At 37.6% G+C, this 20,243-nt stretch overlaps 3 protein-coding genes across 3 annotated transcripts in view; 2 read left to right on the forward strand and 1 right to left on the reverse strand.

Moving 5' to 3' along the window:
- Positions 1-8,728, forward strand: part of SPTA1 (spectrin alpha, erythrocytic 1) — a 71,859-nt gene extending 63,131 nt beyond the window's left edge. Inside the window, exons 43-48 of the mRNA XM_065544046.2 lie at positions 529-738; positions 3,255-3,551; positions 4,379-4,491; positions 5,698-5,715; positions 6,166-6,217; positions 8,410-8,728. Of these exons, the coding sequence (XP_065400118.1) occupies positions 529-738; positions 3,255-3,551; positions 4,379-4,491; positions 5,698-5,715; positions 6,166-6,217; positions 8,410-8,604 (885 nt within the window). The 3' untranslated portion in view covers positions 8,605-8,728. The remainder of the gene's footprint in view (positions 1-528; positions 739-3,254; positions 3,552-4,378; positions 4,492-5,697; positions 5,716-6,165; positions 6,218-8,409) is intronic.
- A 1,202-nt stretch (positions 8,729-9,930) lies between these two features.
- LOC135970630 (spectrin alpha chain, erythrocytic 1-like) lies at positions 9,931-13,063 on the forward strand. The gene is made up of 3 exons (XM_065544054.2): positions 9,931-10,101; positions 10,837-10,981; positions 12,404-13,063. Exons 1-3 carry the CDS (start codon positions 10,037-10,039, stop codon positions 12,530-12,532), a joined length of 339 nt encoding a protein of 112 aa, XP_065400126.1. The 5' UTR covers positions 9,931-10,036; the 3' UTR covers positions 12,533-13,063.
- Positions 11,282-18,495, reverse strand: OR10Z1 (olfactory receptor family 10 subfamily Z member 1). Its single transcript, XM_065544051.1, has 2 exons — positions 18,362-18,495; positions 11,282-17,445 (listed from the first exon to the last, which is right to left on the reverse strand). Exon 2 carries the CDS (start codon positions 17,330-17,332, stop codon positions 16,391-16,393), a length of 942 nt encoding a protein of 313 aa, XP_065400123.1. The 5' UTR covers positions 17,333-17,445; positions 18,362-18,495; the 3' UTR covers positions 11,282-16,390.
- Positions 18,496-20,243: the final 1,748 nt, after the last annotated feature.

Here is a 20,243-nt window from a genome sequence, read left to right on the forward strand (position 1 = left end):
GGTTTAACTGACACATTTTAGCACGGCTGGGGAGGCCTCAGGAAACTTATAATCACGGCAGAGGGGGAAACAAACACATCCTTCTTCATAAGGCAGTGGAAAGAAGTGTTAAGCAAAAGGGGAAAAAACCCTTATAAAACCATGAGATCATGTGAGAACTCACTCACTATCACAAGAACAGCATGAGAGTAACTGCCTGCATGATTCAATTACCTCCCACTGGCTCCCCCCCACGACATGTCGGGACTATGGGAATACAATTCAAGATGAGATTTGGGTGGGGACACAGTCAAACCAAACCATATCAATTAATTTTATATCTAGCATAAAATCTAACTGTAAAATATACATAAACTGGAGCTTTCAGCCCCAAATGTTTGCTTACATCTCTAAGTTATATTTCCTTTTTCTTAATCATCATCTTAATTCTTGCCTAACCTTATCTATGATTAAAATCTGGTGGAACCCAGATGTGAATGATCATTGCACCATTTTCCTGTTCATGGCCTCTCTCCTGATGTTTCTCAGGACACTCTGGATGCCAGTTTGCAGAGTTTCCAGCAAGAGAGACTTCCCGAGATCACTGACCTGAAGGACCAATTGATTGCTGCTCAACACAGCCAGTCGAAAGCCATTGAAGAGCGTTATGCCGCCTTGCTGAAGCGCTGGGAGCAGTTGCTGGAAGCCTCGGCAGTCCACAGACAGAAATTGCTGGAGAAACAGCTGCCTCTACAGAAGGTTTAAAAAATTTATGAGGCATGATCAGTTCTCTGTTACCTGTATGTTAGCCATGAAATTCAGAAATAGACATTGGAAACTCTGTTTGGATAATACATAAACCTTTTATTGCATTGAAAGATGTCAGGAAGACATTCTTACTGAGCAAAAAGTAGATTGAAAAGAAGCTTAAAAATTTTTTTTTAGCATGACTGATTAGTTGCATCACCAACTTGAGATGGAAACCAAGCAAATATAGTGGAAGAGGTAGATGGAACAAGAGGATGGGAGGTCTTTGTATAAGGTAGAATTAAAACTGTCAGGCAAAAGTCAAGTTTGTCCCTGTGCTTTTCCTAACCCAAATAAAAGGAGCACTGGACAAGTTGTCATAAAACATGTTCTCACCTTATATCAAGCTTTCCTAGGTTGAAGACCTTGTAAAAGTCACTTAATATCCCTAAACCTTGATATCCCCATTTAGAAAATAGAGTAGTATCACCATTCTATTCTGCCTTTCTGTTATTACTATTAAAAAAGATAATGAATCAAAAGTGCGATATAGACCCCTAAGTTCCATATAAATATGTAATCAAAATGTTCCTTCAAATATTGGCTGCTAAGGCATTGGATATTGATCATAAAAATATCAATACTAGAAGGAGGCCAGGCATGGTGGCTCACACCTATAATCCCAGCACTTTGAGAGGCTGAGGAGAGCGGATCACGAGGTTAGGAGATTGAGATCATCCTGGCTAACACCATTAAGCCCCATCTCTACTAAAAATACAAAAAATTAGCCGGGCATGGTGGCAGGCGCCTGTAGTCCCAGCTACTCAGGAGGCTGAGGTAGGAGAATGGCGTGAACCCAGGAGATGGAGCTTGCAGTGAGCCCAGATTGCGGCCACTATACTCCAGCCTGGGCGACAGAGCAAGACTCCATTTGAAAAAATGAATGAATAAATAAATAAATAAATAAAAGGAAATCAGAATGGTCAGTGGAATTACTGAGCACTCCTAGACCCTTAGAATCATTGTACTTGGTAGTGAATTAAGTCAAGGAGTTAAGGAATTTAGGAAATAACACAAGAGTAAAAGTCAAGTTAGATTCTTAGTTAATTTCTACACTTTTGAAAAACACAGGCCTACATCAAATAAATCTTAGGTGAAAAATTAAATCAATTAAGTGGGCAATTTTACACATATATGTGCATTCTACATAGGAAGCTCCTTCATATTTTTAATCTTTTTTTAAAAAAAAATTCAAACTGCAAGGAGTTTTATTTTATTTTCTGATTACAAAATATTTATAAAGTATTCACTCAATCTATAATATTATGAAAACGATATGAAATACTTTATAGGTTTCTGTGTCCTTTTCGTGTAGAGGTCATGTTAATTTTCTCTGTATTGATCTATTTTGGCATATAGATTGCTGAAATGAATACAGGGTCAGATGTAATGGTTTAATACCTTTGAAATCCTCCCTCCATTTGGGCCAGTTTTCTTCTTATTTTTTTATTATTTTTTTATTTTTTTATTTTTTTCATTTTTTAAAATTTTTTAATTTTTAATTTTTTTATTTTTATTATACTTTAAGTTCTAGGGTACACGTGCATAACGTGCAGGTTTGTTACATATGTATACTTGTGCCATGTTAATTCTTGTATTTGGGAATGAAAAATTCATTTTTATGTTTGCTCAAGACAAACCTCTTTAGCAGTACAATGTGCTGACCCAAAATCTGTGAAGTATTTTAAGTAGGAAAGTATTTTTGATCACTTGCTGTTTGAAAAAAATCATGCTTTTTCTGTCATTCAGTAATACAGAAAATTCGGAGCTAGTCAGAGCATTTGGATAATGCCAGACAGTAATACAATAATACATATATTTGTGCTAAGGATTCAGGTTAGAGGGTAGAAAATGAGTTCAAGCAGTGGTTTGAAAGGTTTCGGGCATGAAATGAGGCCTGAACAAGGTTTAAAAGGAAGGTAGGAGAATGACCTAGGCTTGTCAAAGAGAAGTCAGCTCAGTGCGGTCTACAGAAGCTTGTACGATAGAAAGATAAAGTAGATAAAGGAGATAACAGATTTTCTTGGTTTGTTTATTCAATCATCATTTCATCCATTCATTCAATGCCTTTTTTTTTTTTTTTTTTTTTTTTTCATGTTTACTTCCTGCCAGGCAGAACTGGAGCATAGACTTTAGAATAAGAAATCATATAATTGGAAACTACCTTTGCTACTTTTGGAATTTTAAAACTGAAATAATTTCAGAAATCATTCGACCTCCCTCCTTTGTAAATGATGGAAGACTTAAACAGTTCCACACAATGAGAAAACGCCAGAACCAAGGCTCGTTCCACTAACTCACATGTTCAATCATGAAAGTACACAGTCCCTATTGGTTTTAGCTCTGCCCTTTTAGATTGCTGGCCCTGCAGATATTTAAAGACAGGCATTATTTTTATCCTCAATCTTGTCTTCTGCTGAGAGGCTTTATCAGGAAAGATGGTAGTGTCTTTTTTTTGCTCTCTGCAGGCTGAGGACCTGTTCATGGAATTTGCACATAAGGCTTCAGCTTTCAACAACTGGTGTGAAAAGGCGGAAGAAAACTTGTCAGAGCCTGTGCACTGTGTCTCCCTGACTGAAATTCGGCAGCTGCAGAAAGACCACGAGGACTTCTTAGCCTCCTTGGCTGGGGCTCAAGGAGACTTTAAATGTTTGCAGGAGCTAGACCAGCAGATTAAGGCCTTAGGTGTGCCTTCTAGCCCTTATACCTGGTTAACAGTGGAGGTGCTGGAAAGGACCTGGAAGCACCTATCTGACATCATCGAGGTAACCTGGGACACGGCAGAAACTTCCTTTGGCTACAGTGAACATAACCACTTTATTATCCAAGTAAAGAGACTTTTGAGATAGAAGGAACACTATTAATAGTTATACTGGGAGAGCAGGCATGAAACATGACAGTCTAAGAAAAACTGGAAAGCATGTTTACAATAGGTATACCCTATGCCCCATAATTTGGGCAGTTTCCTACTTCTGAGTGTTGAACAATGATTCTGAGAAGCAAACAGAAGCCCCGAGACATAGTTCTAATGATGAGCTATGAAAAGTTCATGAGGCTTGTACATGTATTCAGAGTTGACATATCCCCCTCACTCAGGGCATTTTCTTTTTTAGATACACCTCCAAAAGTGCCTTGCTACATATATATTTTTAACTTTTGTCTGTGTATAATAATGTTCATTACTAAAACATAAAATGTATAATAGGACACTAACCATAATGTCACCATTTTTAGATAGTAACTGTTGTTTCTCAGGGTAGCAAGCCCTTAAGGCTGCTTTTGTGTTCATTTAAATTAAATTTCCCCAAAAAAATTACAAAGAGGGGAGGCTTGCCTTTATTACTAGCATACTTATTACAGGACTTGGCCTTAGAGGAGCCTGCAAGTCCTTTTGGGAAATACATGAGCTATCTTTACATTTTAGAGGTAACAGAGGTGGACTGCATAAAATATGAGCACACAGGCACATATCTCTGGAAGATATGATAGACTTGAGAGAGGAAAGATGTGCAGCTGAGCCTACAAACCAATTCTCTTATGGCAAATAAAGGCCTTCAGTGTCAGTCACGTTGTCTGTGATTTGGGGTTTTAGGAACGGGAGCAGGAGCTGCAAAAGGAAGAGGCAAGACAGGTCAAGAATTTTGAGATGTGTCAGGAGTTTGAACAGAATGCCAGTGCCTTCCTTCAGTGGATCCTGGAAACCAGGTGTGCTGTGCTACATCCCAAACCATGACCCTTACACCTCCTCCATTTGCATTAGGGATGAAATATGTGTTTGAAGGGAAGAGGAGAGACTCTGACAGCATGTATTCTGCCCTAAAATCACCATATCTTGCCTATGCTTTATATTTGGAGTTGACTGTTTTCTGAATCAATCCTTGGTAAAACAAGAAATGACAATTTCATCCTTCTGCTTATTTTGTACACTTCTGTATTCTCTCCTTGATACTCTCACCTTTCTTTCTGTTGCCTGTAATTTCAGTCCAAAATAATAACAATTTCTTAGGTTTGCATGCCACATTGCACTTTACAGAGTACTTCCATATCCATTACCTCACCTAACTGTCAGAGCAACCTTGAAAAGTGTACAGAGCAGATCTTATTAGCTCTGTTTCCAAGTGTGGAAAGTTCAAGTAGATAAATTTACTTGCTCAAGGTCACAAATGTATTTACTGGCACAACCAGAAGCGGACCCTTCTATGAATACCTCCTATGAAGCCATTCTGTTGTGCACCTACTAAAGTTCTAATGAGAATCAAGTGAGATAATTTATGTTCATTGTACTTATTAGTAGCAAACTGTTCTGCACCTGAAGATAACGTACGTCACATCTTCTGGGGTAAATGATCAGAAAAAGGAGACTTAGAAGATGTAATATGTTAGAATACATGGTCAAAGTTGGTAGATGGTATCCAGTAGGTGGGTCAAAACTGTGGTCTTCTGAGAGTTAATGTGGTTTAGACAATTCATAATATACACTTTTCTACATACTCACTGACAATGACAAATGAACAAAAAGAAATCCTATACCATGTCTAAACCCTCTGACAGAAGGCAGAGAAGACACAGAACACCTTTCTCTTACTCTTTCCTGGATGACTTCATCACATCCTGGCTGTGTGTGTCCAATACCAAGCATATTCCTTAACATTGGTGCTCCTAAAAAAAAAAAAAAAAAAAAAAAAAATATTGGTGCTCCTTGTCCCGAAGCAAGGAGCTTTATGGGAGACTGTTCTTCTCAGAGTGGGAGAGGCCTTGGGAACCAGTGGGTGGACAGGTTCATGTTTTGTGGCAACAAAAGATTTAAAATGTTTCATAAATCTGAGGAAATGAGATCGTTAAAGTAATCCATTTTAACATATCATCTCCCTTTTCTCTCATGTGATTCCTGTTCCGGACCTCCATGTCCAGGGCTTACTTTCTGGATGGGTCAGTATTTTATGTTATCATCATGTTTGTTTTATTATATTATTCTGGAAGAATTCATTAAGAAGGACTTAGTGCTGAGGCATCTTCATTCCATTGTAATCTGGTAGTATGGAAATAAAAATGTGGCGTGAGAAGGAAAAGCTCATTATATTTCATTCTACCCTTATACTTTACTAGATGGAATCTTGCCTACATTGCTTAAGTGTATATTTAAGAAGAATAATTAAGAGGGGTACATGAAAGCCTTCTCCTAGTCAGAGAACAACTAGGGAAAGTCTTCCCTTCTCATCAGTCTGGCAAGGTTGTGAAAATTTGGCTCTGTGAAACTTTGCTTCATGGAAGCCACATAACCTTGAAGAAGTTGAAACAGAGGAGCTTTGAGTTGGTATGAATGTATGAAATATTGACCTGTGATGTGATACATAATGTTTTCCTTTGGTTCTTAACTAGATCATTGCTCAAGGAAACAGGAACTCTGGAATCCCAGCTGGAAGCAAATAAAGTAAGTATTGTTTTTTCACTAGCTGAAGATATTGTCAAAATTATAAAGAGTGTAAAAATAATCACTTAAGGGCAGCCCAGGAGATACTTTTAGGTATGTATCACCTAAAGTCCATTTTAACCATAGGCCACCACATCATGAATATAAACCTCAATCTACTTAAATCTCTGAATTTCAATCTCTGCATCTATACAATAGAGTTAGTATCCATTGTAGACTCACTGTTTGCCCTGAGGAAAGAATTTCATGGGAGACTCTGATCTGCCCAGAGTGGGAGAGGCTTTGGGAACAGTAACTGGATGGGTTCATGTTTTGTGGCTACAAAGGATTTAGAACATAATGATCAAGTAAAGGAGCAAATGTAAAAGTGCCTAACACTGGCAAATTTCTGATATTATATGATGTAGTAAGATGATACAACTGAATCTAATAATCTCTTGACAATTGAGCAAAGTAATGGGTTAGAACAGCATTTCTCAACATTTTTTTTTTACTATCATTCTTGCAGCAGAAAAAAAACTAATTATATTTAATTATTTTTCTAACAAAATAATGAAATACTAAAGAATACAATGTCAGGTAGTTCTGACTGTCAACTCACCTGAGTTAAAGTGAGTTTGTCGAGGTATGATTGATAAAGAATTGCACCTTTAATGTGGACAGTTTGATGAGTTTAGACAATTGGATGAGTTTGTGCAAAATAATACCATCGTGTATGTGACCCTTTGTAATCTGGTTTCTGCTTAATTGTTTTCCCTTTCACTTCCTGTTACTGTCTTCCTACTTTATGCGTTAGGTATTAGGAAAACAGTTTTTTCAAGTTCCTTTGCACACACACTTGCCTTTGCCTGAAACACTTAGGCTTTCCTTTGGTCACTTGATGAGTTCCTTTTATTTTATCAAAAAGACAAGAAATAATGGATGCTGGTGAAGATGTAGAGAAAGTGGAAATAGTGTAGCCACTATGGAAAACACTATGGAAATTCCTCAAAAAAATTAAAAAGAGAAAGACCATATCCCATTATTGGGTATATATCTAAACGAAGGGAAATTAATATATCAAAAAAATATCTGCACTCCTATGTTTATGACAGGAGATAACAGGGAGACTATTCACAATAGCCAAAATATGGAATCAACCTAACTGCCCATCAATGGATTAACTGATAAAGAAAATATGGTATACACAATGGAATATTATTTGTCCATTAAAAAATGAAATTCTGATATTTTCAGTAACATGGAAGGAAATGAATGTCATTATATTAAATGAAATAAGCCAAGCACAGTAAGACAAATATTGCATGCTCTCACTCATAAGTGGGAGCTAAATAAAATGGATCTCATGAGGAGAGTATATTGGAGGTTACTAGAGGATAGGAATGGTAGGGGGACACAGAGGAATGAAGAGAGGTTGATTATTGGGTATAAATATACAGTTTGATAGAAGAAATAAGACTAGTAATTGATAGATCAGTAGGGTGACCATAGTTTACAATAATATCTTGTATAGTTTAAAATAGCTAGAAGAAAATAATTTGAATGTTTCTAGCATAAAGAAAAGACAAATGTTTAAGGTAATAGACATCCAACATACACTGATTTGATCTTTACAAATTATATGAACATATTAAATTGTCATGTATACTCTGAAATATGTACATCTATTATATATAATTAAAACTTAAAAAAAAGATGTCAGGAAAATTTGACCTTTGAAGGGCTACAAGCTTTGTCATATCCCAGATTGTTTTCACTGCACTCCACAATCATCAGAATCAATTCACACTTGCCCTCTGTGGGGAGTAATATTCCCTCATTGAGAAAGCATGGGCAAGATCCAGAAATTTGGCATGTAACATGTCTGCGTGGCAGGAGCAGCCCATGAACATCATCCCAAGTTGACGAAGGCGGCCCAGGAGTGAACAGTATGTGTGTGTATGTATAACTACTAACTCTTAGATTTATATATTACTGAATACGAGAATGACAGGTTTTATTCACCTAAACTTCCCATTATTTTATAAATGAGGGCTACAGAAGTGAAGTGATTTTCCTGAGTAGTTCATTTTTTCACAGACAACAAGAAAATCCCTGAAAACAAAATCAGCCAGTTATCTCCTCTTTCACCTCTAGGTTTTGAGCTGGCAACGTGGACGACTGACTGTCTCTCTTCTCCGTCATTTTTCCAGAGAAAACAGAAGGAGATCCAGGCAATGAAGCGTCAACTAACCAAGATTGAGGACCTGGGGGACAACATGGAAGATGCTTTGATCCTTGATATCAAATACAGCACCATTGGATTGGCCCAGCAGTGGGACCAGCTGTACCAGCTTGGGTTGCGGATGCAACACAACCTGGAGCAACAGATCCAGGCCAAGTATTGAGGGAACGCACCACAGCAGGGAGGGGTGCAGGTGATGTTAGGTGTTAGGACCTTAACTAAGGGCTAGAGTTTAGTGCACCAGATAAAAGAGTTGCTTCAGAGTACCAATGTTCTGGGTCTTTACTGCCCCACAGAATGACTATTTCTCTTTATACTGAAATCCATCATGAAATAAAAGACAGTGCTCTCCATCCACCTGAGCCTACTCATCACTCATTTGGACAACAACTGACTTTTATACCCAATTTCTCAGAGTTCTTTCACCATCTTATGTGATCTCTTAGGAAACCATTCCCTTTCATAGAATTTTATCTAAAATGTAATGTCTAAAACAAAAGAAACATTTAAAGCATGGCCAAATAGAGCAGAAGGGTGGAAACTCATTATTTTCTAGATAAATTCATCATATCAAAGCAGCTGCAGGTCTCAATAGCATTTTGGCAACATTTTCATCTAGATAAGGATTGGCAAACTTTTTCTGTAAATGGCCTGATAATAAATAATTTAGACTTTGTGAGGCTCATATATTTTCTGCTGTAACTCCTTGACTCTGCTGTTACAGTGAAAAAAGCAGCTGTGATAAGTGAATGACCATGGCCATGTTCCAATAAAGCTTTGTATATGGACATTGAAATTTAAATTTTATGTAATTTTCATGTTTCAAAAAATTTTATTCTTTTGATTATCTTCAACCATATGACAATGTAAAAGCTACTCTTGGCTCCTGGACTGTACAAAAACAGGTGACAGCCCAGATTTCGCCCACGGACTACAGTTTGCCAACTCTTGAACTAGATGACTCAAATAGCAAATTGTCCATTCAAATTTCTCTCTCTTCCATGTGGCTTGTGTTCTTCTACCCTGTGTTTTATATACAGGGTAAACTCATGTTTTTGTTTTTTCTTTCAGGGACATGATAGGTGTGAGTGAAGAGACTCTGAAGGAGTTTAGTACAATATATAAGTGAGTATAATTTCATAGTTAACTGCTTCTTTGTTTTTCAGACTATTCAGAATGAGGCTACAAATAATGTTTCTCTCACTCTATGAGGCTTGATGGAATCTTAAAGGAAGACCTAGATATGCTCATTAGCTCCAGTCATGGCTTTCTGTGAGATTTTCAGACTTCAAAAAATATGTTTCTTCATTCTCAACATTTTGTGCTTTTCTTTCTATCCATTAGGTTAAAAAAAATGTACAGGACACAGACAGGCTTTCTATTCAGTCCTCTGATAGCTTTATGACAGGTCAATAAAGCTTCAGCTGACACAATAAGACATATTCCTTTCTGTTCTCACTTGGTTTTTCTATTGAGCTTGACAAAAAAACTTTTTTCTTTTTTTATTCTTTAGACACTTTGATGAGAATTTGACAGGGCACTTGACTCACAAAGAGTTCCTGTCCTGCCTGAGAGGACTCAATTACTATTTGCCCATGGTGGAGGAGGATGAACATGAGCCCGAGTTTAAGAAGTTCCTGGATGCTGTGGATCCAGGGAGGTAGGAACAAGACTAGGGGATCAGACCACAGCAGGGATGGGGGTTTGGAGGGAGAAGCACAGAGAGTAAAATGATCCATAAAACATGAAATTAACTCATCTGAAAATAGGAAGAAATAGGCAACCATAAATGAATTAGGCAGCTCTTGGTGCCCTTTCAAGATTAGCTCAGCAGTAAATTGTGCTAACTTTAACTCAAGGACTAGCTTTACAATTTCTCCAATTCATGATTTATGTTCAATCTATGAATTTCAGTTGCTTTTATGGATGAGACTAGAGAGAAGAATCCCTTCATGTATGTGAGATTTTAAGGAGACATAGGTGATTCAGAGACCAACACATGGGGTTGGGGTTGTCATGTGCTTATGGGAGTGTGTTAGATCATCAAGAGATCAAGGTACTGTTAGGGACTAATTCTTGCTAATACTAAAAACCGAAGAAGCAGAAATTATTTGAGGTGCTGATGGAAAATTTCAAAATTCACCGAGAATCAGGCTGAATGACCCATGTTGAAACAGAGTCTGGAGCTTAGTAAACAGTGTATATTTGGCTGTAAAATTGTGATGAAGGGGAGCCAAAATGGAGAGCATAACCCATCTCATCCCAGAAAGCTTAGCTGGAAGAGGCACTTGGAGAATCTGGCTTTCCTCTGTTTCCACAACACTGAGTAGGATATAAAAGAGGCCTTCCTTCTCTGCCTTGAGAAGGCTCAGCTCCTGATCCATTTCTCCCACAGGAAGGGCTACGTCTCACTGGAGGACTATACCGCTTTCCTGATTCACAAGGAGTCAGAAAACATCAAGTCCAGCAATGAAATAGAGAATGCTTTCCAAGCCCTGGCGGAGGGCAAGTCATATATTACCAAAGAAGACATGAAGCAGGTCTGATTCTGGTTGCTTCCACTATTACACTGTCATCCTAATTTGAATTTTGGTCATCTCAGGCCCGGTGGCCTACTTTGAAAAAACCCACCCACTTTTTTTTTTTTTTCAGACCTCCCCTTGCACAAGATGTCATTTGGTTTGGTCACCCCTTCAATTTGTCTTGACCCAACTCAAAAATGTACTGTGGTTCTCTATTGAATATGAGAGTCCATTCAAAATCTGCAACTCGGTTTTTAAGGATATTTCTCTTTTTTGCTCGTTAATTCAAAGAGCATTTATTGAATGCTTACTGTGTTCCAGGCATGAGGAGTGCAGTTTAGTAAGACATAGTCCCTAGACTCAGGTGTAGTGGAGAAGACAGAACTTTACAAGTTAAAAACACTGTGACAGAAGCAAACACATCTGTCATGGGAACAAAGATGTGGGGGATTTTATTACAACCAGAAGTAATCTCTCTTCTCTCTGATTCCAAGAGCTTTCTTCATTCCTCTCCTTAAAATACTTGCATCAGGGAAGGTATCATCTATGATTAACACAGGGTGAGTGTTGAAGGACATGCAGGAACTCATCAAGTGACCAAAGGAAAGCTTAAGTGTTTCAGGCAAAGGCAAGTGTGTGTGCAAAGGAACTTGAAAAAGTACGTTTTCCTAATACCCAAAGTAGGAAGACGGTAACAGGAAGTGAAAGGGAAAACAATTAAGCAGAAACCGGATTACAAAGGGTCACATACACAATGGTATCATTTTGCACAAACTCATCCAATCGTCTAAACTCATCAAACTGTACACATTAAAGGTACAATTCTTTATCAATCATAACTCAACAAAGCTGTTACAAAAAGAAAATGATGTGGTCTTTCAGACAATATCTGGAACCCACCATCCACCCACCCACGTGCTAACTTATTGGAATCTTTAGGGATCTACTTGGTAGTTAAACAGCACAGCCAATAGAGGAACTCTTTGGCATAAGAGGATCATAAGTTCAAGTCCCAGCTCTGCCACTTTCTGGCAGTGTGACCACTGGTGAGTTATTCTACCTTCTTGAGTATTTTACCTTACTCATAAAACATGCTAGTCCCCACATCTCAAAGCAGCCAGGAGGATGAAATAGATCAAGTGGTCAACAAATGTTGTTAGGCATATAACTCCCTCTATTTAATAAAACAACTTTAGGGAATGAGATTTACAGAATAATCAAAGTAAGTAAGCTCTTTTTCAAGAAAGGGCTGAGATTAAAAGTTAAGTTACTCATTAGATGTTATACATTTATGAGAAAAAAATTGTGTGTAATAGAAACAGTGCTTGCATCTTCCAGAGACTCTCCATCTCCTGCATTTAGGGCATAATATGGGAAGCCCCAAGGAACCAGCTATTTTGAATCCCTATAACCGTATTTTTCTCTTTTTATACTTTTCAGGCCCTTACCCCAGAGCAAGTGTCATTCTGTGCCACACATATGCAGCAATATATGGACCCACAGGGTCGAAGCCATCTCTCTGGCTATGACTACGCTGGCTTCACCAATTCCTATTTTGGCAACTCATAAGCAGCTCCTCGTGGATCATAGAAAATCTTAGTGTTGTGGGAAATTTACTGGGGGGTGAACAGTACAGGCAAATGTGGAAGATAAAAGATGGCCTCGTGTGTGTGTGTGCTTGTGTTTGTGTGCATATTACATTTATTGCAGGATCTTAAAAAATCTCAAGGGTGGGAGATAGAAAGGTTAATAGAGTTGGAGGAGTGGATGCTATTTTGTATGCAACTAGTCACTGCTGAGGCGTGTCAAAGTTTCTATTTTTTATTTGTTCTGTTTTGCATGTCTTTATCATTATGCTTTATTCCTATTATATAGTAATTCTTTTTAACAATATTTTTGGGGCAAAGTTAAGTGAAATGTTGAGCTTCTATATTTCTGAGAACTGTACTTATATAAGAGTGGGCAGCTAATTTTACTGTAAAGAAGGGCCATGGTATAGTAAATAAATAAAATCCAAGGCAATTTGCAAACAATTTTTTTAAACTTTGGAATGTGTTTAAATTTAAATTTGAAAATAAAGATATTTGATATTCTGGAGAACATGAATATTTTAGTTTGTACAATGAAACAACACACAGATCAACATAACACCTGTTTCCTTCTTAACTATTTTTTCCATAATTCAAAATTATGGTAGCTGTCATTACTCTCAGAATGACAAAATTCCAGCATAGCAGGGCTTTCTCTTGTCCTCCAAGCACCCGTATTTTCTCTTAAGTTTTAATGTAACAAAAATAATACTTCAATATCCAATTAAAGTAAGTTAATAGAATTATTTATAAAATTAAGAATTAATTAAAAAAAAGAAGAGGTGATAATATCTTCATAAATTTTCAGGCCAGGTTTAGTCTGGACAGGTTTACATGCCGACATTCTGATTTGATTTATAAAAGGTAATGGTGTCATTAGCTGGTGAGAATTCTTAGATCACTTATTTGCTGTGTATAAAACTGCTAGCATTCTGCACAAATAGTCCCCAATTACCAATCCATTAATGTTGCCCTTTGATTACCATCTTAAGTCTCAGTCCCTTCCTCTGCATAGAAATGAATCTGTGCAGGACAAATCCTGTCATAAGAGCCTTTTTTTAAACAAAAAAATCGTTAAAGCTAAAATGTTATCGTTGATACTAACAACATACAGGTATTTTAGTGACTCTTTTCTTAAATTGTCAAAGACTATGGAATATAACAAGCTGAAAGTATTTTCAAAATTAATGTTCACAAATGTCTAAATTGTCTAATTATGAGTTACCAAAAATAGTACAGTTGGAAAAGATATAGGCCATCAAAAATTAGCATCGTTTAATATCACACTTATCATGTATGGATAGTCTAAAACTATTCGTGCTGAAAATAATCACAAGCCAAAGTGGATGTGGTTCCATTCCCCCAATGCTAACCCTGCCAAAAATTTTCAAGACCTAGATCAAAGTATTAGTCATTTTAGTGGGTCAAATGTGTGTACCCAGAAGAAGAGTTTACCCTTTTTAAGCACATAGTCACATACTTAATCAAGGGAGGAAATTTGAATCACCAAACGAGATTTTGAAGACTATTATGTTTTCCCTATCCCAGATCAATTGTTTCAAGGTAGAAACAAATAGAGATAGATTCCAGAAACACCTATTTTGAAAAATCCCTCCAAGTGATTTTATACCCTTCCATACTTAAGACTACTACATGTGGAAGTTAGACCATTAAGTATTACTTAGCAATACTTGAAACATCCTTACTAACCTTTGGTCACTATGCATTTAGGCAATGTTATGCTGGGCAGACTGAATGAATTGGTGAAATGAATTTGCTCACATGGCCTCAGTGCAATGAGAGATTACTTCTCCCTATATGGAGAACTCTAGAGTAGATGACCTTCTCCCTGATGAGGCCCTTTTGGCTATCTGACTAACTCATCTACTTGTCTTCATCCTGTTCTCTGAGATCTAACTTCCTTCCTCTCAAATTCAGTTTTCATCAAATTCCAACTAGAGGATGTGTTTCTTTCCTGAGAGCATAGAAAAATATGGATTGCTGTCTGAAAAATATCTTCTCAGCCTAAGTTCTTTCCTCGTCTCTCAAGCCATGCCTCACTTCTCTCTTACTGCCAAATCCTATGAATTCTACCTTCTCAAAATCTCATGTTTGTGATTTCCTTCAGTCTCTGAATGTCACTATCCATATTCAAGCCTCTTTGCCTTTCTTTAACCTGATATCCATGGATTTCTTGCTGATCTCCTTGCCTCTGGTTTCTCTCTGCTGAAATCTATCATCCCCTCGGCTGCTAGATTCATCTTCCTAAATCCCTTCCCAGATCCACTCTCTGTTCAACGTTTTATTGTGCCTTATCTCCTATAGACAAAAAGACCATGTCTGAAGCAAGGTATTCAAATTCTTTCAACAAGTAAGCCTTGACTCAAACTAACTTCTCAACATCATTTGTGAGGTGTTTCCAGCCCCTCTGAATAACTCACACACTCTGAAACGGGCCTATATTGTCTTACCATCAAGCCTTTGGCTTTTATGTTCTCTCTTCTGATAATGTACTTCCCCCCATCAGTGCATTCAAAGCTCATCCATCCTTAGGGAACAAGTTCAAATACTATTTAAGACATGAAGTCTTCTCTGATCCTCTACCTAGAGTAAACTCTACCTGAACTAAAAGGCAGTATCTTTTTCCTTCTCACATTTTAATAGTAGCAACTGGAATTTATTGGAAGATCACTATGATCCAAGGGTTGTGCTAAATTCTTTGTATGTATGATCCTGTTTAGCCACCAACACAAAACTGAAGTTATAACCATTTTAAAGATAAGAACTCTGAAGCTGAAAAATGTTAAATAACTTACCTAGAGTCACACAGCTAGTAAGTTGAAGAGTTTGGATTCAAACTCCTGCTTGACGGTCTTGTGAGTTCATGATACTTTCTCAAATAATATCTGCCACTATATATAACCATATTATATGTGGAAAGTGAAATAGGCAGAATAGATAGTTTTGCAATAGATTCAAAAGAACAGTCTCCAGTTTGGTGAGTGACCCAAATGAGAAGGGTCTTTAACATGCAAGATTCTGAAGCTATCAGAGAGCGTTAACAATTACCAAAAAAAAGGAAGTAAATATATTTTCTGAAATAGAATCCACCCAGCTTGGAAAATCAATTAAAACAAAAAGGGCAAAGTAATAGAGTCAGAGATAGGAAGGACAACTATATAAAAAGATGATTCCATGTTTTTGCTACTGTCAATAGCACAATGATGAACCTATAAGCACATGTGCCCCACTGTATATGAAATAAAAGTTGCAATTAAAAAAATAGTAAAAGCATAAAAAGATGAAAGACACCCAGTGGGAGTAAAAATGACCCACCTGTTCATTAACAAAGCTTTAAACTAACCTGTCAAGCTGATATTCACCAGGTTTCCAATCTTGGAAGAACATTACAGGTCAAATAGTCTAATTATGTAATGATTTTAGAAATCTCTACAGTATCCCTGATAGGCTCCTGCCAGCCCTGCCTTGAACTTGAACACTCCAAACTTTTGTTCAGCTCGATTAAAAAATTCTTGATTACCTTAATTAAATTTTTTAATTCTTAATGGGTTTCAGTAACTAGGGGTGGCATCTAAGAGGCTGAAAGTTAAAATTCAGATTTTGGGCTCATTTTGAGTTGTGCACAGTGAGCAGGCAGGAAGCACCGCCTTTGCATTTCCAAGCAGTCGGGGGGAAGGGCAAGAGGCAGGATAAGGCTTTTCCAGATGATTGGGGGTAGGAAAGCTTTGGCCTGAGGACTTGAATACCTGGCCCTTTGGCTTGGGTTCTTGGTCTATGCCCAGCCTACACAGAAGAAAGTGTCCTATTGGTGTAACCTTCATTTTTTACCCAGCAATCTCCCTCTGAAAGCATTCCTCAGAGCAGTCTGTACAGCCCTATTCCTTAGACTATAAACAATGGGGTTAAGGAGTGGAGTCACTACAGTATAGGTCATGGCAATAAGCTGATCTCTCTCAAGAGAGTAGCTGGCTTTGGGCCTCAAGTACATGAAGGAGGCACAGCCGTAGTGAATAATGACCACTGTGAGGTGCGAGGCACAAATGGAGAAGGCCTTCTTCTGCCCCTCTGCAGAGGGGATCTTCAGTATTGCCACCAAGATGTAGGTGTAGGAGATGGTGATGAAGAAGAAGGAGACCAAGAGGACCAGAAGACTGAGGATGAGGATCCCCAGCTCACTCAGGCCTGTATCCCCACAGGCTAGGCTCAGCACTGGCGGTGTGTCACAAAAAAAGTGCTGGATTTCATGGGAGCTGCAGAATGAGAGGTGGAAAATAACTAGTGTCATTCCCAGTCCAAAGAGGTATCCAATCAGGAAGGAAGTAACAACCAGCTGGGCACAGAGGTTAGGATTCATGCGGCTGGCATAGTGCAGTGGGGCACAGATGGCCACATATCTGTCAAAGCCCATGGCAGCCAGAAGGAAGCAGTTAGTACAGGCCCATGAGGCAGAAAAGAACATCTGGGCAGCACAGCCCACATAGGAGATAGCCTGGTCCCCCATAGCCAGGCCAAAGAGCATCCTAGGGATGATGCCCAAAGTGTAGCAGGTCTCGGAGAAGGATAGGAAGACAAGGAAGAGGTACATGGGAGTGTGCAGATGGCTATCCAGCCGAATGGCTATGATAATGAAGACATTGCTGGTCAGAGTGACGAGATACAGAGAGAGGAACAAGGCAAAGAGAAGGTGTTGCAACTCCCCAGAACCGGAGAAGCCCAGGAAGACAAAATCCCTCCAGGAGGTTACATTGGTTTGCCCCATTCTGAGAGATATATCCCTGATAGATTTGATGATTTCTTCCACCTTGCTAGTAGGTACCTGGCTTCTTTAAAAGGTGGATGATATGGATTCTTTTTCTCTTGTTCCCGTTGTAACTTAAAAAGGAAGCTCTGATTTAGACTCTACTCAAACTTCAAAAAAGTATTTGTTAGACACAAATGTATGGGTCCATTCTCATATGACTGTATGTACATATACATATACACAGATACACAATCACAGACATTCATATGCACATATTTGTACACAAACATACATATGACTACATACATGCAGGTGTATATATGCTTTATAGCATTTACACATAATTATGCATATTTTACACATTCAAAACTATAAATTGTACATTTGCTATTAATGACCATATCCACGAATATATCAGACATGCACACACATTACAAATACATATGTATTTAGAGTGTGCAAATTCATAGATACACACATCACATATAAAGATACACACACAACATATACGTTTATATTGTCTTTATACCTACACTGTCATGTGAAAATACACATATGGAAACACCCGTATTGCTTGTAAGAACTTTGTGGGTAGGTGGGGAGACTTGATCTTAATGGATTTTGTTTTATAGATCAGGTACAAAGACTAAGAGAGGTGAAGTGACTTCCTTGAAGTCACACAGAACCAGGATTAGAAAACAGGTATGGTGAGTCTTAACCTATCCTTATTTTCCCCACGCAATGATGACTCTCTTTAGAGACTATGGAACACACACTAATATGAACATAGAATAAGAAATAGCTTGTTCAACAATAATCACTGTATCTATACAACCCCTCTTCCATGCCATTTTACCCTTTCCAAATTCCTTGGGCAGAGTAGGGCAGGCTCCTTTTACCTGGGAATCTATGTTGAGCACTGAAGAAAAAGCCAGAGCTCGAGGCAGGTTGTGCAGCAGGCATCTCTCAGCCCAAAATCAGGTACTGCTGCCTCCAAAAACTCTACTCTAAACCAAAGCATAAGTCAAGGGATGATTCTCCCCTCGCCTGAACAGGCTCACACTGACCTGAAGAGGCTCATAAAGCAAGTCCTGCCTTTTAGTTGCCATGCACTAGACTGCCTCCCAGCAGGCTAGCCCACAGGAGAAAGACCTGAGATGCATTTTGGAATCTCCTATTCTGAGCAGTGTGATGTCTCCAAATGATACCAAGAAACCTTCTTCCACACCCCTAGTTCCAGGTGGTAAATAATATCTTCTTCCATCCAAACAGCTTCTTTCTCGGAGGACTCCCTAGTCCCAATGGGTGCTGTCTCAGGAAGCGCATCTAATTGTGTTTTTGTGTCATTAGTTGGGAATACCCTTTTGGGGAAAGCAGAAAGGGGAATGTGAACAAGAGATACTAGGATCATGATTTAAATAATAAATATGGTACCATGTGCTAAATATTACATTAATTTTTTTCACAAGATAAATCTCTTTTAAAATTTACAGCAGCCTAGTGACATAGTGTTAATAGTTACACTTTATAGAAGTATAACTGAGCTTAATAGACTTCAAATAACCAGTCCAAAATTACAGAACTAAGGACTTATGCTTATACATTTATACCATAAGATGTATAATTTAAAAATGAAACAAGAATTCAGCTGTTCCCCACTGTTGTCTCAAGAGCTTGATATAACTACTTTGGATATGTGTCTGGTTTTAAAGTCATTCTGAAGAAAATTCTGATCTCTTTCAGAGTCAATCTATTCCTGCATCCTCATTTGTCTATTCAATTTTTTACTCAGATGCATCATTTTAAAAGCCACTTTACCTTATTTTCATCTTCTTCCTTTGTTTCAACTATGCTGCAATACCTGCAACCAGACATGTGATATATGTGATATAATCTGATATAATCTTCACAATCTGAAGGTGATATTTCTACCTTCAGATTGTTCTGAAACCTTAAAATGTCCCAAAAGTCTACCTACAACTAGGTTAATCTGACTTGTCACTCTTAAAATGCATGTGTCTCTGATATACTAATCGTGTAAATAGTTGCACCTTCAACATACATCTTCACTCATTGACTGATTTAATAGAAACAACAATGGTAATTGGCAACATGTATTCATCACCAGATATCGACTAATTCATTATATGAATTTAATAAAATATATAAGTAGTAGTATTATTCCTATTTTTCCTATAAGAAAACTGAGGCATGAAAAATATTAAATAACTTACCCAAGATAACACAGCCAATTGGTGATGCAGTGGCAAGTAGACTTAAGAAGCCTTTCTTTTGTTCACCATACTATTTCCCAGGATCCTGCTGTGGGGTTAGGAAGATCCAAAAGATGAGTTAGATGTCGGAATAAAATAACAATTAATTTTATAACTATTTTTCTTGCAATGTTGTTTTAGTTGTTGGTCTAGGAATTACAGCATGTATTTTTAACACAATCTACTTAAACTTAACATTGAATTATTTCCAGTTAAATGTAGAAAATTTGCAATGTTTTAGTCCCAATTATGTAAACCTACTGACACGTCGTCGTAATTTTTGAACAGGCATATGCTATCATAAAGAAATTAAGAGAAAATTACCTTTGTGCATAATCTTTTATATTTAACCAATGTTTATCATTTTCAGTGCTCTTCATTCTTTCTCGTATAATCAGATTTTAAGTTCCTTCAGCCTTAAGGATTTCTCTTAGTATTTCTTATGGTGTAGTTTTGCTAGCAATACATTATCTACCTTTTTATTTATTTGAAAATATCTTCACTTTTCTTTATTTGTAAAATGTACTTTTGCTGGATATAAAATTACTAGTCATCAGGGCTTTCTTCTTTCATCTTTCTATGCCATTTTCAATGTCTCTGTCTTCAAAAGTTTCTGTTGAGAATGCTATCATTAATTGTATCATTTTTCTACCCTT

Source organism: Macaca fascicularis, chromosome 1, assembly GCF_037993035.2.
Source record: "Macaca fascicularis isolate 582-1 chromosome 1, T2T-MFA8v1.1".
NCBI classification, from domain to species: domain Eukaryota; kingdom Metazoa; phylum Chordata; class Mammalia; order Primates; family Cercopithecidae; genus Macaca; species Macaca fascicularis.

Coding starts and splice junctions, on each gene's coding strand:
- LOC135970630 (XM_065544054.2), top strand. CDS start 10,037: ATGGTGGAGGAGGATGAACATGAGCCCGAGTTTAAGAAGTTCCTGGAT. Junction 10,102..10,836: donor GATGCTGTGGATCCAGGGAG/GTAGGAACAAGA, acceptor TTTCTCCCACAG/GAAGGGCTACGTCTCACTGG. Junction 10,982..12,403: donor CCAAAGAAGACATGAAGCAG/GTCTGATTCTGG, acceptor TATACTTTTCAG/GCCCTTACCCCAGAGCAAGT.
- OR10Z1 (XM_065544051.1), bottom strand. CDS start 17,332: ATGGGGCAAACCAATGTAACCTCCTGGAGGGATTTTGTCTTCCTGGGC.